This window comes from Sphaerodactylus townsendi, linkage group LG04 (genome assembly GCF_021028975.2).
Source record: "Sphaerodactylus townsendi isolate TG3544 linkage group LG04, MPM_Stown_v2.3, whole genome shotgun sequence".
Lineage (NCBI taxonomy): Eukaryota > Metazoa > Chordata > Lepidosauria > Squamata > Sphaerodactylidae > Sphaerodactylus > Sphaerodactylus townsendi.
The window spans coordinates 109,841,970-109,859,766 of NC_059428.1; the positions used below are offsets into that span (position 1 = coordinate 109,841,970).

The 17,797-nt window shown below is 41.0% G+C and overlaps 1 protein-coding gene across 15 annotated transcripts in view; it reads right to left on the reverse strand.

Annotated features, from left to right (window-relative positions):
• MYCBP2 (MYC binding protein 2) overlaps positions 1 to 17,797 on the reverse strand; it is a 187,214-nt gene that overhangs the window by 105,458 nt on the left and 63,959 nt on the right. For all 15 annotated transcript variants that reach the window (XM_048493684.1, XM_048493683.1, XM_048493685.1 and 12 more), the window contains 8 exons: positions 7,567 to 7,686; positions 7,201 to 7,282; positions 5,368 to 5,485; positions 3,858 to 4,062; positions 3,559 to 3,712; positions 2,251 to 2,423; positions 1,427 to 1,552; positions 1,205 to 1,332 (listed from right to left, as the gene is read on the reverse strand). In XM_048493684.1, coding sequence (XP_048349641.1) covers positions 1,205 to 1,332; positions 1,427 to 1,552; positions 2,251 to 2,423; positions 3,559 to 3,712; positions 3,858 to 4,062; positions 5,368 to 5,485; positions 7,201 to 7,282; positions 7,567 to 7,686 — 1,106 coding nt within the window. The remainder of the gene's footprint in view (positions 1 to 1,204; positions 1,333 to 1,426; positions 1,553 to 2,250; positions 2,424 to 3,558; positions 3,713 to 3,857; positions 4,063 to 5,367; positions 5,486 to 7,200; positions 7,283 to 7,566; positions 7,687 to 17,797) is intronic.

Genomic DNA, 17,797 nt, shown 5'->3' on the forward strand with positions numbered 1-17,797 from the left:
CGCAATTTTTAACACTGCAAGATTACTTGGCTTTTGACCCACTGAGGCAAACACAGGACATCTGCCATGGACTCCAACCTGCCCAGTGCTTTTTGATTCTCATTTGCACAACCCAAAGAAGGCAGCAAAAAATAATGGGCTCACTGAGCTCCAGATGGGCTCCGCTTTGTCATGCATGGAGAATCGTGTCATGCTGGCCTGAACTACTGCAAGCAACATGTAACAACCTCAATCCATGAATTCGATTCAGGACAATACTGAGTTTCTGGAGTCCAGCTCTACCCATATGATCAGTGCAGTCAGTTCCAATCCCTACTTCAGGGAGAAAGATTGTGTGTGGGGGTGGGTGGGTGGGTTGGGGGGTTTGGTAGTGGTGATCAAGGGCTGCAAATTTTACTGAATACAGATTTTGGGTCCAACAGCCTCTTGTGCTCTCAGCAGGTCTAGCTGATGTGTATAAATTTATTCCACACAAAGACAATATGGGTGTGTTAAATATGTGCCTGTGTTTTTTGAGATCATGACTTAAATTGTTCAATTTCACATCTAACATACATCCTAGTTACTACTTTGTCTTCATCAAACAGCAGAACACAGTATACAGTATTGACTGAAAAACTGGTTGTCAAAAATCACCCATTACATTTATATTTAAAGCAGGATATAAGGTTTTTGCCCCACAACAGAGTCAAACACTTTGCCTTCTCAACAGCATTTGCGAATGATTTAAATATGGATTTACTTAACGTCTATATATCATTGTCTTTGAAATACATGGATATAGATAAAAGCAAGAAACCCCGAACAGCAATTTCCTATGGTACCCTGTGGCATACCAATATTAAGCATACAGGATTATTTCAGCATTAAAAAAATATATTGTATAAATTTAAAAATTATATAATTCTGAAGCCCCGGCTGCAGCGTCCCTGACCCTAAATTATTTTTATATTTCATATATTTATAGGAATATTTATGTACTAGGCATGTATACATTCCTAAATTAATAAACAGCAATAATTAAAATATATTTTTCTCATGTTCTCTAATTTGTTTCTTTTAATATAGTAACAAAAAATGTTTTTTCTCCATTGGTTGGCAAAGCCTAAAATAGTCATCTCTATATCCATCTCCCCCTCATTTTACAGTTTACTTTTCCAAGATCAGATTACAGTAACATGCACCAAAATATTGGTTTTCTTACCTTTATTTTAGCAGTGTATTCACCTCTACCTCCAAAGAGTCCAAGACCACCCAGCAAAATGTCAGTATCAGCACAGAAGCGAATGGCTTCAACTGAGTGAGCTGAATAACCCCAACCTCCGCCATGACCTGCAAGGGAAAAAAAGTTGCAAATGTTTATGAAAGAGGCTCCATGCCTTATGCATGGGGTGGGAGACAGGAATAATCTGCATCTGATAGATACTTTCAAATCTGTTGACAATACTGTAGTCTTCTTTGGAATATACTTTCATCACAGCTTGAGTTTCTTCTTCAGTATTTGCAACACCCATTTTTAAATCTTGCATAGCAGCCAACGTATCAAGGCAACCTAAAACAAAAAACAGGGGGAGGAAACTGTTTATCGATTATGGAAAATAACATATTGTTGAGTATGTTGTTTCATTATCTCAAAATGTACAATGAAGAATAATAGTAAAGTAGAACAATGGGGTGTTTTGTGGTTTCTGGGCTGCATGGCCGTGTTCTAGCAGCATTTTCTCCTGACGTTTTGCCTGCTTCTGTGGCTTGCATCTTCAGAGATCCTGAAGATGTCAGGAGAAAATGCTGCTAGAACATGACCGTGCAGCCTGGAAACCCCACAACGCCCCAGTGATTCCAGCCATGAAAGCCTTCGACAATATAAGTAGAACAAATTTTACAATAGACCTCTGATTAAGTTTTTTTACTGAGGCCTTCCTCTAGCCTAAGAAGTTCCTCTCCAGTGGAAGAACTAATTAAAATGGAGGGAAGCTAAAAGAAGGCTTCAACGGATACATGCTATTAAGACAGTTTAAGCACAATTAGGGAATCCAAGGGTTGCAGCAAGGAAATCTCAATCCCAGCTAGTTAGTATACCCTTGAACAGAACACAGATTAATTTAATTGGGATTATCAGGTAACACTTTAGAGAACAAAGATAAGCAAACATGCTACCACTCATCATTCAAAGCCTTTAATAAATATATCAGAATTTTTTAAAAGCATATTTTGGTAGGAAAATATTTTTTTTCAAATTGTGATTGATACCTAGAATGTGCAAAGCTGCATGGGATCTTGTTGTAAGGGCTTTGGACCCTGTTGGAAGAGCAAGCTCTGGACTCAGGATACTACAGCGTGACTGCATGTCTGGAGCTGAGGGAAGTCTGGAATCAGCCACAACTGCATTGTAACTCCACAGCTCTCTTGTATTTGGTCGAAACCTGCACAAATGACATAAAATGTTACCGTAACAGATTTTGGAACAACATCTGTGCAATATGGCATTGATTGGTACAGTGGTTCTCCAATAAACAGTATCTGTGCAGGTAAAAGGGATAGCTGAAAAATTCTGGTGAAGCTAAAAGACACCTTTCCTCCATCTTGCAACACGCTGTTACACTGAAAAGGAACAGCTTGAATTCCACCTTCTCAAGACTGTGTGTGTCCCCTCACTTCTGACCTCATGTCCTCAGGTTTCTCTTTTAACCCTGATACCCATTTTTTCCTATTCTGTTCTCTCTCATTGCTCCCCTTAACCCTTCATCCTGTGTCTTTCATTTTCATATGTTTTCCTTTCATTAAAGGCTCCATTATGGTTTTACAGGAAGGACCTTCATTGGTCATATTTTCACGAGTTGCTTGATGTGTTGACCCTTCATTACACCCTGTTAAGTCAGTTAAAACTGTATATTGGTTTACAGTAGGCATTTGTGTTTGATAAAAGTCTATCATTTTTGACTGCTTGGCTGACAGGGGATTATATTCCTCAGCACTTCTCAGCCATATACCATTGTAGTTTAAAATTTAGACATTATTTAAGTTCAAAGAGCTGGCTGTAGTCTTCAGTTTACTGTCCTCGTCAGCAAGAGTAAAAAGATTAAAAATGATAAAACAACATATTTTAAATACCAGAGGCAGAGAACTTCTCAAAGCAGCTCCCAGAACAGGAAGGATTCCTAGCCCCCCCCCCCCCCCTCGCCAGCGCTTCTGTTCATGGGACTGTTGGGTTTGAGCCTGACCACCTATTTCTCACGGAAGTCCTGAGCCACTGTGTCATCCTGTGTCAATTTTTCTTCCTCCCCCACTTTGTGTGCTCAAAGGTGTCTTCCCCATTTTACCCTTACAACACACCCGTGAGATAAGAAAGGGTGAGGGTATACTAGCGGGCCAAGGTCACTTAACAATGCAGTTGTGGTTGAGTAAGAACTAATTTTAAAAGTTTATGAGACAGGAAGATTTAACATTCCAAAAATAAAAGAATCGCAGCTCTCACTAGTCCAAGTTCATGTCAAAGTTCTTCCCACTCCACAGACAACATTTGGTTTATTCTAATGCCTATCCCCAATCCATACACACCTCCAAACAACATCATAAACAGGATCTAAGCATACACCAAATCCGTGAAGGTCCTCTTGTTCAGAATCATTAAATGTCTTACAACTTCCATCAACTTTATTGATCAACAGACATTTAAACGGAGGAGGCTCAGATACAGAAGAAGGTACCAGGCCTGGAAAAAAAGAAGCCAAAAGTTTCATGTTTATTCTTCATTCATTCTCTAAAAGGTGACACACATTTATAAACTGTGTGAGGGATTCATGTAGTTGAGGCAACTAGTTTGTTTCAATTATAATTAATAAGCAAATGAACCTTGCCTATTATATGTCTGCTGGCAAAGATCTCTGAGGTAGCAAGCACATGAGAGTTGATCAGGGCTTCATCAATGCGAAGAAACGTCTGGTCACCACTTGCTCCAATCCATGTAGCCTTCCGCCCATACTTGGATCCTATGTTAGGCATGGATGCTGGTTTTGCATTCCAGTAAGGAACGTCCAAGATGGGTCTGCCGAGCTGCCCTTTCTGAAAATGCAAGATAGAAATTCAAACACTGCACAAGAATTGGAAAACATCCTCAATATGGCTAGAATCAGTTGTGGCACTTAGATTAATGCAAAATAAGGGATTTCGTTAATTGACATTGATTAAATTTTCTGTGCCTCCACAAACCTACCATATGTCAGTTCAACAAATATCAAAGAGCTGAATATTAGCTAACTGGTATTATTAATGTATACATTAAAATGCACTGTTCTGGATGGCCCAGACTAGCTTGCTCTTTTCAAAACTTGGAAGCTAAGACAGTTCAGCCCTGGTTAGTGCTTGGATGGGAAACCAACAAGGAAGACCAGGGTTGCAATGCAGAGGCAAGCAATGGAAAACTACCTTTTAGGTCTTTTCCCTTGAAAACTCTATGGAATTGTCATACGTCTGCTGTCAACTTGATGGCACTTTCCTCCATGAGATTAAAACGTTAATTAGTAATTGCTGATGGGTTTTGATCTTGAATGGGTTTGACTTGCATTCCGTGGCAGATGAAATTATTTATATTTTATCCGACCAGAATCATTATGTAACATACACAATGTCACTGTATGCATTGGCAGCCAAGAAGTTCCGTGCTGAAGTTTCAGTCTGATGTTTAACATGCTGACGATTTTAACATTGCTTTTAATTTTGCTGAGTTATCTATAATTGTTATAGTTACTATTGCCTCAGCAGGTTCTTTAAATAATATTATCGCCTTTGGCGTCATACAATAAATTTTACCTACCTCATAACTTTTGACTTGAATGAATTAAGGTGAAATCTATCCAGATCAGGCCAAAATCATCTCACTGAAGTTCAGCCCAATTAAAATGAGGAGTGCCCTGCCCACTATGAGTGAGTCCATCACTGCCTGCCAAACAGCCCAACACTTCTCCCAAGCAAATGCAAATGGCTTTGGCAATGCAGGACAGTGATGAAGAGGGCCTCTATGAAAGCCCATGGAGTTCTGGTCAAAACTATGGGAATTGCACCTCATATTACTCCTGCTGGCTCTGGAAGTAGCACATTAATCCCTCGGGAACAAAGGGGTCCCCAAAGTGATTCCTCTCCCTGCAGTTACAAACCAGTATATTTAAAGTAGGAAAGAAAATGAGGTTGCCTCATTTAGGAGGCCACATCCAAATTTCACTAAGGTTTGTGCTTGCGCAATGCACTTGTTAGGAGTTTGTTTTCAAAGCTGTGAAGCACCATTAATATTAATGCGATCCTGCCTTAACGATTAACAAAGTACGACATCCGAAACAAGCAGTTAATTTTTTAAAAAAAGAAATATCTTACAGAGAAACTTCCAAATGTGAAGACCTGCCCATCCATTAATAGAATTGCTGTATGATTGCTGCCAGCGGTAACTTGTGTGCTAGGTCCAGGTAATGCCTGTACCAGAGTAGGGCATCCCCTAGATCAGATAAAGCCAGCGTAAGTGCATTCATTCTTACAAAAGTATTAATACTCTATCATACACATCCAATCCTCATGATAACAATTAATGTTTTGTATAGTTAAATCAAGAATATGTAACAGTTAATAATATTTAGCTCAGCTTGCAATGAACAAAAAATGTTCAAGCCATTAGCAAAATGAATAACGGTCATCAGTGTAAGGTAGGAGTACACAATTTAGTGGTTTGAATGCTACTTAAATATTTATGCCATATTTCAGTTGGGAGGAATACCGTCATGCTTTTGACTGATTTATTTTCCTATAACTATGATTGGTCAAGAAGTGTGTGGTCCACATTAACACTTGGAATGCATACAACCCACACTTCAACAGCAATGTACACCAGATGGTTCTTAAGGTGATCTTTATACACTACGGTACATGGGGATATTAACTATGGTTGTATTACTAGGGTATATTAACAAACATTTCTGTTACAATAGCCTGTTAACTACATTTTTTTCTACCCCAAAACCAGAAAAGGAAGAGTGTACATTCTTTAGTTAATTCTGAGTTTGTGCTTGCTATAACTATGAATCAGTGCAATAAAAGTATTTAATTTGATTCTTCCGTATGGAAATCTCAGAAGCAGCTACTGTAGTTATTAATGACAATGACTTTGATAATCAGTGTCCCCTAAAGCTCCATTGCAAGCATAGCTGCAAAAACCAGGGAAGTCACCTCACAATCATTCAAGACTATGGGCCCAACATTTAATTCAGAAACTGAGGTAGTTCATTTTAGTTCTATTTAAGATATCACCATGGAGATTCAGCTAGTCATTGTGCATTTGGTACTATGAGAACCACTACTAAAAATTGGCTAAATGGATTCCTCTTACTTGAAGCTGGATGTAATTTGGATTTATTCTGAGGCACAGGCATTTCCTAGAATATTGGTACTTATGCTTTGAAATTTACAGCCTAATCCAGATGTGGGTAGGGCGATTTGGCTGTGGAACTTGTGGAGGGCCACACCGATGTGTTTGCTCCTTCCACCAGCGCTAGGGGCGCTCCCATCAATGGAGGTGACAGAGGCATCAGTGGATCCTCAGTTCTACAACAGCAAAATCTGGAAGCCTGGGATGCCACAGAGCTGCACTGGTGTCCTAACTGAACGCCAGCGTGGGGTGGGGAGGGCCAGCCTGGTCCCCAAGTGGAGGTGATAGTGGTCAGCTTCCATTGGCATTCCAGCCCAGGAACACTGGCTCCTGGACCTTCAGGCTTACAATGCATTTTTGTGCAGAACAAGTGTATTTTGGCAAGGGAGCAGTTCAGGCAGCAGGAGGGTTTTTTTGTTTTCCTTCTCCTCTGTGCCACCCAAAGCCCCCTTGGAGGTGATGCGGTACCACCTTTGCCATGCCATCTCCAGATGCCGCAGAGAACTGGACTGTGCTGTTTACCTAGTATGCTGAATACACTTATATGCATTTGCTGTGTATATATTACTCAGATATAGCATGAAAGTTCAAACACCAGAATATAGACTTGCATAGACACTATTTCCACCCTAATGTTCCAGAAGCTCTCTTGGAACAGTAATTATTTATTTTTTATAGAGAGTTTGGCCAGTTTAGGGAGATTATTTCTCTTGGTTCTTCCAAACAGATAGACAAAAAGGCAACTATTCCATTTAAACTATGCACATTTAACATTAAAAGTATTAACGTACCTGGAATTCACATCTCCATGTCCAAGCTGCCCATGTTGCCCATATCCAAATGTATAAACATCACCATTCTCCATCAGGACAACTAAGGGTTAAAATGTGGCATTTTCAGTTTATATTTTTTATAAGACTTCATAAAAGGAATTTCAATCTAATGGATCCCAGTGATGAATAATGCACTACCTTTTCAGATCACAGGCACCAGGTACCATTTTAAGGACTTCAGTTGTGTTTTTTTCATTGCTTTACAAGTATGACAAAAACTCCCAACAGCTTTCAGTAGTAGAAGTTTGAATGACTCAACAGACTTACAATGAAAAAGATAAGTCACAAGGTTCTAGTTAGTATGTGACTACTGTAGTTCTTTACCTGAATGGTGAAATCCACAACTGACTTGGATGGCTCGGAGTTCACAGTCAAAGCGGACAGCCCCAGGTGGATACGTTGTGATTTTGCTGGTATCCTTCTCACTTCTATCTCCACTTCCATCTACAAATGTAATTCATAATTGTACCTCTTTCCATTAGTCAACATGTTTCACAGTAACTAATCATGAACAAATTCGACTGAAGGAACAGGAGAACAGTGGACGTGACAACAAAAATATTTTTAAAACGAGCGTCAAAACTGGTAACAGATCTTCAGTGACAAACTGATATTTGCTAAAATTAGACTTTTTGATGATACAAAGGAACACTGCTGCTCCTTTAGCTTTAATTAAAGAGTGTTAATATATACACAGATTTCCAATACACATGCAGCAAAGACAATAAGAGCAACCGCTAAGAATCTTCATTTATGCAAATTGTACTTTACATTTTTTAAATATATGTATGAGAGATGAGGAATATGTCAACCTATTTCTTGTGTTTGGCAACTTCTACAATTTAAAAAGAAAGCCGCAGAAAGACCTTTCACTTTCTGTTCATAAGGCATGTGTCGCACAAAGTTCCCTCACTTCAAAAGACTTATTTCCCAAACAAATAAGCAACTTATTAGTTGCAATAAACATTTTATCTGATTTCCAGAATGACCATACTAATCCACCATACTGCAAAAAGTCGATGCAAAAAACTGGCGAATGTTCATCTTAACAATTAGAATTTTTTTGCAGCATAAAATTTAAATCGGAGGACGTAGCTCCAAGATTGCCAAGGGCGGGGCGGGGGGGAGTGCACTGTTTCCCATTGACCCAGGTAATAGTTCTTCATGCTGCCCTTCCATGACTCCTTTTATCAAAGATATCCCTGCCATTTTTCCAGACCCTTAACAGAATGTTTGCAAAAATGTGCTGAATTCTACAAAACCCAGAGTTGAACTAAATGTTGGCAAATTCCGGAGCCACGTTTGTTTACCGCAGCATAAACCAACTGGGGTCTTGAGGCACCTGAAGGATGAACATGTTTTTTCTTTCAGCATGAGTTTTTGTGAATAAACCCACTTAAATATGAAGAAGTGAGCACAATTCTACTAAATTTTATACTTTTGTGCTTGTAAGTGCAGAGGGTGGTGCAGCCTGCTCTCGTTGGATCTCAGAAGCTAAGCAATATGTGGAAGCAAGAGTACCAAGGAAGACTTTGCAGGGGAAACCAGTGGCAAACTACCTCCGCTTCTCTCTTGCCCTCAAAATCCCTTACTGGGGTTGCTGTTAGTTGAGATTTGACAGCACTTATCACACACTGACACACTCATAAGTGCTCGGTACTTATTAGTCTCTCAAGTACCAGAAGTCTCTCACCTATAAAATTCTGCTATGATTCTGAACACAAAAATTAGGAGTGGTATAACTAGAATTTTGTGACACATCATACTCAAGCTCTGAAGATCTCAGCGTAGTAGGGAATATTTAACACAGTAAATTAAAACCCAAAGTTCAACTTTAGTGCCTTGTTTCTGAACATAAATGACACGTTTTCACAAGGAAGTGAGAAACTGGGATTAATTGAAGGGCAGTCAAAACAAATGTCTAGTTATGAAAAGGTAGTACAGCCAAATTAATAAAGTTCACCAAGGGTGGCTTGATGTACTGCCTCCATTTATTAAATCCCATCACAGGCACTTTCAGTTTTAATCAACCCAGAAAAATAAGGCAGAAATAGTTTTCAAATACTTTTTTCACACCAAATTCTCCCCTTAATTCAAAAATCGTGCAATGGGAGATTTGAATCACCACAGCCTGGCCTCTCATCCCTTCACACATTCATACAGATGTTATTATTTGAGCTCCTCCATTTTGTACTGTAGACAGGCAAGTGACTGGTAGGAAAGGGTGGGCTACAGTAATCCCAGTTTCCTGTATCTTGGGGAAAATCTGTAAAGAGCCTGTGAGATACTTCAGAATTCTGCAAACGCAAAAGAGCTATGTCTATAGAATCTCAAGGTATTAATTAACAGGTCAAACTGATGAGGAGAGTAAGGCAAGTTCTCTCTCAAAGGACATTAATCGAGTTAAATCAGGCTTGCCTTCTTCCCTCCATAACCCTCTTGTGCAGAGCAGTGTACGACACCTCCAATTTGTTCACACCTCTGCTTTCAGACATCACAAATAACCTGAGCTGGTTGAAGCCTTTGAGTCCCATTCAGGGGGTGGAGGCTGGATCCACTGGTGGAAGCAGCGAGGGCTCCCACAGGCAGAAATGTCCTCCCCGGGGCACTTACCCCAGCAGACAGGTGAAATCATTGGTATGAAGCTGCCAGAGGCCTCCCCTACAGTGGGTGAGGTCCAGGGGCATGGCAGACATTAGTTGGCTATTTCCTGGCCATTTGCTTGTTTATACCAGCAGTGGGGAACTTGGACTTACGTGACCCAAATCACACAGAGGCTTCTTGGTGGCAGAGAGGCTGTTTTGTTTTGCAAGCCTCCTCATGCCGTCAGGAAGCCTCTCTGGGAGCAGGGGGACGGTGCAGTCGTGGTGCCGCTGCTGCTCGCCTTGCCATTTGGATGGGGCTGCCCATCTTCAATTTTGGCACACTGCACAAGAAGAATGAAAGAAGGAAGAGCAAAAGTCTCAAATTTAACCAAGTTCATGTTTGCCACAGAACAAAATTCATTCTCGAATTCTGACTGCTGCCTAATAAACCTGTCCCAGCCACATGGGGATTTTCCCAAGTAATGACTCTAAGTTGGCCTAGGCAACAGGTACAAGTCAAGAGAAGATGCAGATACAGGATAAAAAGGAGAAGAGACAGGAATGATTTGAGGGGTGAATATATATTTGTAGCGTTATATTAGAAGCATGCCTGCCAATGTAGAAGTCTACAACAATATGACTACTGACAGGAGAACCAATCTTTTTTTCTCAAGTGGAAATGAAAAGAGCACAGGCAATGTGAGTCTTCCATCTTTGATTACAGTAAGAACCCAAAGAGGACGACAGTGAGAAAGTTGAACCTTTATCAATACCTTTCTATGGAAAGGGCCACTCCCTTGTTCCAGCAGCATTTAAAAAATTTAACGCAAAGACAGAAGCGCAGCTATTATATGGAATTCCCATTTGGCTACATGCAGTTGATGACTCTTTGAATATGGTCCAGATTTTTCCGTAAAATTATGGGCCTACTGAACTGTGTACCCTATGCAGCCCTTTGCTTAGAACTGGGTCAAAATTCATTAGTTTACAGGGCCTGGTCGAGAGCTTTCAATTTCTGGCTTCGGCTACATTTTTCACACAATGAGCGCTCGCTGGTTCACCTACTCTTATCTGACACCCAGGCTAATCCATGGTTTTCTCTAATAGAGAGAAAGATCGAATCACTTGGCATACTTCCTCTAATTTCTTTTCCTTTTTTTATCCAGCTTAGAGTCCTTATAATTTACTACACAGTGTTTGCGAGAACGGATCTACCGAACCAGGGCTGCTAGGAAAACTTGTTCACCCCTCAATATCTCAATTCCTTTTACATCAAAAATAGGATGGGTTCCTTACCTGTATCTTTTAATCCATCCTATTCCAGAGGCAGTTGTTTCTTTACATCTCTTGCTCGCTTTTAACCGCTTTCCCTCTGCTTTAATAAGGGCAGGTAGATTCAACAACTTAGAAATGAGCAAAAGGGTGTGCTCTTGTAACGAATAACAAATTGAAATATTCATACATCAATTGTTCTGCTGCCCTAAGTCTGCAAATATTAGATTAAAATATTCTAATTTGTTTTCTCTGATTCCTGATGAAATGGATGCTTCATGCAGACTCCTTTTTTTACTGGATAATTCTGATCTCACAACTTGTGAAATGGTAGCAATTTTTTTTATTGGAAGTGATGTATAACCAGTAGCCTACACTTATGCCATGTATTTTGTATTTGAATACTGCTTTTATTATAAATTCTGTATTTTTGATATGATGTTATTTTATTTGTTTTATGACAAATAAAGGCTAAAGAAAGAAAAGGAAGAAAGAATACCAAGTCCTGAATGATAAAGGCTGAGCTGGTGGACTGATTAGGGTTGCCAACTCTAGGTTGGGAAATACCTGGAGATTTTGCGGATGCAGCCTGAGGAGACTGGAGTGGGAGGACAGGAGGGACTTCAGTGGGGTATAATACACTGGAGTCCACCTTCCAAAGAGGCCATTTTCTCCAGGCAGACTAATCTCTGTTGCCTGGAGATCAGCTATAATCTCAGAAGAACTCCAGCCATAGTCTGGACGTTGGATGCATGTCACAGCAATACCTGAGCGGCACTTCATCAATGCTATTATTTTTAAAAAGCTATTTTGAAGTTAACAGCTTTACAACTACTAAAAGGAAAGAACAGCAAAACAAAAAGAAACAATATGCTTCTGTATGAAAGTTACAAGAGAGTTATTCCTCAAAACTGAGAAGAGTAAGAGCCTACATTATCATCAGTAAGGCCACTTGGCACAGAGTGGTAAGTTCCCGGAGCATACTCAGTGACCACTGGGATATTTGTGTATGTGGATATCATTTTATGACATTCATACCGCAAAAGGATAGCTCCCATCTCCTTAGCAAAGAATGGGGGATGGGGCACCCCCTTTGAGGGTTCATAACTTTGGACCCTCTAAACCAAACTGCACCAAACTTGGGGGGTCCCATCACGACAGTTTCCAGATGATACCCTGAAATTTTGGTGCCAATACATCAAAAATGTGCCCCCTGCAGGAACATCTCAGAAATGTGCCCAATAATCTTTGTTCTGCATTGAGTTTTCTGTATTGCTGTCAATGGGGGTTGCAGGCTTGGGGGGGGGCACATTTCTGAAGGCACAGTCTCAAAACTTTCAGGATCTCTTCAGGAGACTGCCCTGATGATACCCCCCAGGTTTGGTACAGTTTGGTTCAGGGGGGCCAAAGTTATGGACCCTCAAAATTGTAGCCCCCATCTCCTATTAGCTCCCATTGGAAACAATGGGGGATGGGGCACCTCACCAAACTTGGGGGGCAGCATAAGGACAGTCTCCTGATGATACACTGAAATTCTGGTGTCTAAAAATGCACCCTCTGCAGGCACCAATGTCCTGGTGCAAAAAAAATTGTCATGGTGGAGTGGCTGCACATGGTGGGGGGGGGGGCGCATCCAACTCAGGTTTTCCCCAGGGTTACAGTTTGCCTCGTTACGCCCCTGAGGGATGCATACCCAGAGACATGCTTTCCCTAGCTACATGCCCTCCCAAACTCTCCTACAGACCATATGGACGAAGAGGTAAAAATACCCTTGTGCTGCACCACTCAGATTCACCTTGCCTCAGACCTCAGTAGTCAGGACAAAATGCCCTGCAGTGCTCAACTACAGAGCTTCAGGACTAGGAGAGAGAGAAGCCACTTATCCAGCCCTAGCACACAGCAATGTTGTTGGGGAGAATGTGTGAATTTTACATTTATTTTAAAAATGTGAAATTTTAATTCCATCAAATCATGAAGACTACAAGACAGAAGTCTGACACAAAAATTCCCACCACTTCTTCCAAACTTTGTTATTCAGTTGTTCCAAGTATCTTCAAACTAAATGTATAAGAGATAAATCCTGAAATATTTACATTTGTGATTTATGAAACGTATACCATACCAAAGTCTATAAGATGGCTCACACATTATAACTAACTAGTAATTTGTATTTTCCCATTATAAACACAAAACCATTGATACTGAAGCAGACTTAAATTTTATTTGTGCCCTTGGTGTGTTTTGAAGGAAGTGGCAAGGTGTTCTATTACCATTAATAACCAAACATAATTACTTAGTGTAATTGTGTGCTTTTCATGTTTTAAAATAGAAATGTGTTAACTAACATTCATGTTCCCCATGAAGTTTTACCACTTTCTAGGTCTTGTTATAGTCTATTTTGCAATTCCTACAGTTTTTAGGCCAATTCTTTTGCACATTTGATATAACAGAAATACATTGAAGAAATCCATAATTTCTTTGAAGAACAGGATTTACAAAGCATCCAATCTGAGATAATTTTACTAAATCCATCAATTACTACCTACTATCCTCAGCCTCAGAGATGAAAACTAGACAATTTTTTTTCCTGAACAGCTTTTACACACTAAACATATTCCCTTCCTTCACCCTGGAATGATTTACAACATGTATAGTGCAACTGAAGATTAAGAACACAATGCTACTTTTCTATTTTGTCTATGGTGGGTTGTGTTTTCAATACTCTTATTCCTAAGAGGCAGAATACAAACATACAAAAATGAAAGGAAAAGTTGCTAATAAACCTTTCATGCTCACTGTCATAAGCAAGACTAGGACTGAGACAGGCTGAGTAACACCTCCACTCTATCAACATGCAACTCAGAAGGGTGAGGAGCCAATGGCAGCGAAAAGAGCCATGCTTATGATGGCAGGAGTCCAGCAGCAGTAAGGAGCAGCACAGAGGCTAAGCTGACAACAAGCTATCCTTCTGTTCTTTCCTCTGGTACCTGGGGATAGCAGAGGAGAGGCTGAGGAGACTCACATCCTTGCTTCTGCATCTGAGGCTGAGTACCAATGTTAGAGACAGCTTGTGGAGCAGCTGTGGTAGTAGTTAAGAGCAGGAGCACTCGAATCTGGAGAGCCGGGTTTGATTCCCCGCTCTGCCATTTGAGCTGTGGAGACTTATCTGGGGAATTCAGATTAGCCCGTGCACTCCAACACAAGCCAGTTGTGTGACCTTGGGCGAGTCACAGTTCTTCGGAGCTCTCTCAGCCCCATCCACCTCACAGGGTGTCTGTTGGGGGTGGGGGGGGGGAAGGGAAAGGAGATTGTAAGTCCCTTTGAGTCTCCTTAGAGAAAGGTGGGAATAAATCCAAACTCCTCCCTCCTCCTCCTCCTCAAAGGTCAGTACTGGCTGATTGATAACTACCTGAGAGTACCAACCCTCAAAGCAAACCTTTAGTTCAACACCTGGGCCCCTTATTTAGACTGCAGAACATTCAAGAAGTGGAGAGCTGTAATACCTTACAATAAAGATGCTACAATAAAAGATTTCTAATCTCATCAGATCTCAGAAGGAAAGCCCTGGTTAGTACTTGGATGGGAGACTATCAGAGAATTCAGGGATCTCTATGCAGAGAAAGGCAATGGCAAACCACTTCTGTTAAGACTCTAGCCTTGAAAACTCTATGGGGGAGCCGTAGGTTGGCTGCAACTTGATGGCACACACACACGCGCGCACAAAAGGCTAGATCAAAAAGGTCATGAAATGCAAGGGTTCAGTGATGGTTCTATGTGATTATTTACCAGTAGCATTTGATGATCCCTTTTGTTAAGCTAATTAAAAACCTCTAATGGGTGAGAAGATCCAGTTCGGACCTAGATGAATAACTCAGCAATTTCATCTTGAATCATCCTTTGCCATGTTTTTGTCAGATTTGTGCACATTTATTCTTTTGCTCAGGGATTACCCAGGAGAAATAAGACAACAAAAAGGTACTATTGGCATGTGATAATAAATCACAGGTCAGTGGGAGGATATTTCACTCCCCTCGGTACATTTAACTGTTGATCTGAATGTTACCCGCATTCAATGAGCAACTCCAAAAGTTCAGCTAACAGATACGTGTAATCTCTTTGAACAGTGAGTGGTGGTGATGAGGAGATCGTAGAGAAATTTATAAGCATTTGAGATACCTTTCTGTAAAAGCAAAAAAATCCTGCAGGTATGCTGGGTTAGGCTTGGACTGAGATTTGTTTAAAGATTTTCAGCTGGGAATAGCTTAATACCATTGTAGCAAGACTGTTACTGGGCCAGAAACCAGTGAGAACAGAAACACTCTTAACTCATACCTCACTTTCTTAAATAAACAACCATTTCCTGGAATGTTACATGTGAATTATTGGGAAACATTCTGATGTGTTGCTGACACCTTGTGGATTTGAGAAAAAAAATCTGATTTGAATCTTTCTATTCTTAAAGATGTCCACAAGCTCAGCAGAGATGATCAAACAGCTTCTTTCAATCTCTCACCAGATAAGTCAATCAGAGATTAATATGAAAGAAGATCTTAAAAGTTTAAAAGAGGAGATTAAACAATCAGTATTTCAAATAGGAGCTGGCTTCGATATGACTATAATTAAAGATTCAAGAAACACAAGATGGAATAAGATCTGGAAAAAGAATTTGTTGAGAGTCTACAAAAATATAACCCAGTTGGCGAAGTTCTTGATATTGAGCAGACCTACAGAGAATCATTAGTAGAAAGGAAGACTAATTTTTCAAGATCTTCTGAAAACACTCCTGAAGAAAAGTAGTCTACTTTCTATGAGAAATTCCCTTGAAAGAAGAAGTAGAATCCACTTGGAAAATGTTACTTGTCTTAGAAACGCTTCTATCTACAGGGAATATAATTATTACAAACTGTACTTCAAGCAAAACAACTGGCAACACATCTTACAGATAAAGATTTTTTTGTGGACTCCAGGATTGGCTTTAGAGAAAAGCCACCAGAAATTATAAAAGGACAGACACCAAGAAAACTGCAAGAAAATGAATGGACTCCTGAAAATTCAAGAACTCCAGTCTCCAGAGAATTCCAGTCTCCAGAGAAAAAACCTCCCAGATATTTTAAAGATCATTTGCCTAGAAGATGGAAAAGGAAAAGGAAAAGGATAAAGAACACTGGAGTCTATGCTGGAAATGCATTAAGAAATCTGTTATATTTTTGTTATGTTAGAAGATATAAAATTTGGATATTAATCTACACTGAAATGCTAAAAATGTCACATAGATAATGACATATACCGTATATACTCGCGTATAAGTTGAGTTTTCCAGTCCTTTTCCTGGGCTGAAAAATGCCCCCTCAACTTATACGCGGGTCAACACTTATCGGTACCTGCAATTCCAAGATGGTGCCACTTGTTGCTGCTTGTTTGGGTGCAGGGCTTCCCAGGAGGAAGAAGGGGGATGGCCTCAGCAGAGGCTGGGGGCGGGGCGCCGGGTTGCTCTTTGTGCGGCTGCAGAAGCCACTTGTGCTGGGCCATCCTCTCCCAGGAAGTCCGGGAGAGCGAAGAGGGAATCCCCACAGCTTTCTCCTGGCCTCGGGAGAGGCTGGGGGCGGGGCGCCGGGTTGTTTTTTGTTCGGCTGCAGAAGCCGCTTGTGCTGGGCCATCCTCTCCCGGGAAGTCTGGGAGAGCGAAGAGGGAATCCCCACAGCTTTCTCCTGGCCTCGGCAGAGGCTCGGGGCGGGGCGCCGGGTTGCTCTTTGTGCGGCTGCAGAAGCCGCTTGTGCTGGGCCATCCTCTCCCGGGAAGTCCGGGAGAGCGAAGAGGGAATCCCCACAGCTTTCTCCTGGCCTCGGCAGAGGCTGGAGGCGGGGCGCCTGGTTGCTCTTTGTTCGGCTGCAGAAGCCGCTTGTGGGGGGGGGGGAAGAGAAGAGCTCAGTTGCAGCTCAGAGGGGAAGGAATTCACAGAAGTTCTTTGCATTATTCTGGTTCAGAAGTTCTTTGCATTATTCTGGTACTGCCAAATACAGCAAAGCTTGGAAGCTTGCACCTTCCTGCCAGAATCTTTTTGGATTCCTCTTTCCCCCCCCCCCATTCTACTTCCTTTGAAATGGTGAAACCGAGACTGAGAGGAGGAGGGCAGGCTCGGGGGAGTTGGGAGGGGCATATAGGGACGGAAGCTGGGAGAGGAACCGGGCAGCGTGGTTGTTGAGGAGGAACGCGAGAGAGCGGGAAAGAGTTGAAAGAGTCAGGAATAGAGAGGCCCAAGGAGGAGAAGGAACAGAACGAGGGGAAAAAGGAGTGAGGAAGCACACAGCAGTGGAAGGGAAGGTGGGGTGAAGTTTAACCAACTGATGCCTCAATTAATGTAATTTTATTGGTATCTATTTTTTATTTTTGAAATTTACCAGTAGCTGTTGCATTTCCCACCCTCGACTTATACGCGAGTCAATAAGTTTTACCAGTTTTTTGTGGTAAAATTAGATGCCTCGACTTATACGCGGGTCGACTTATCTGCGAGTATATACGGTAATCTCAATATGAACTAATTACATGAGTATGATAGTCTGAAAGAACTGCCAATGTACTAAGCCTTTTTCTTCTTTTTCTCTCTCCTTTATATTATTTAGAATGGTGTTTGGTGTTGTTTAAGCATGAGTTTATATCTGACTAAACTGATTTTGATGTGTAAGAGTACAAATTAATGT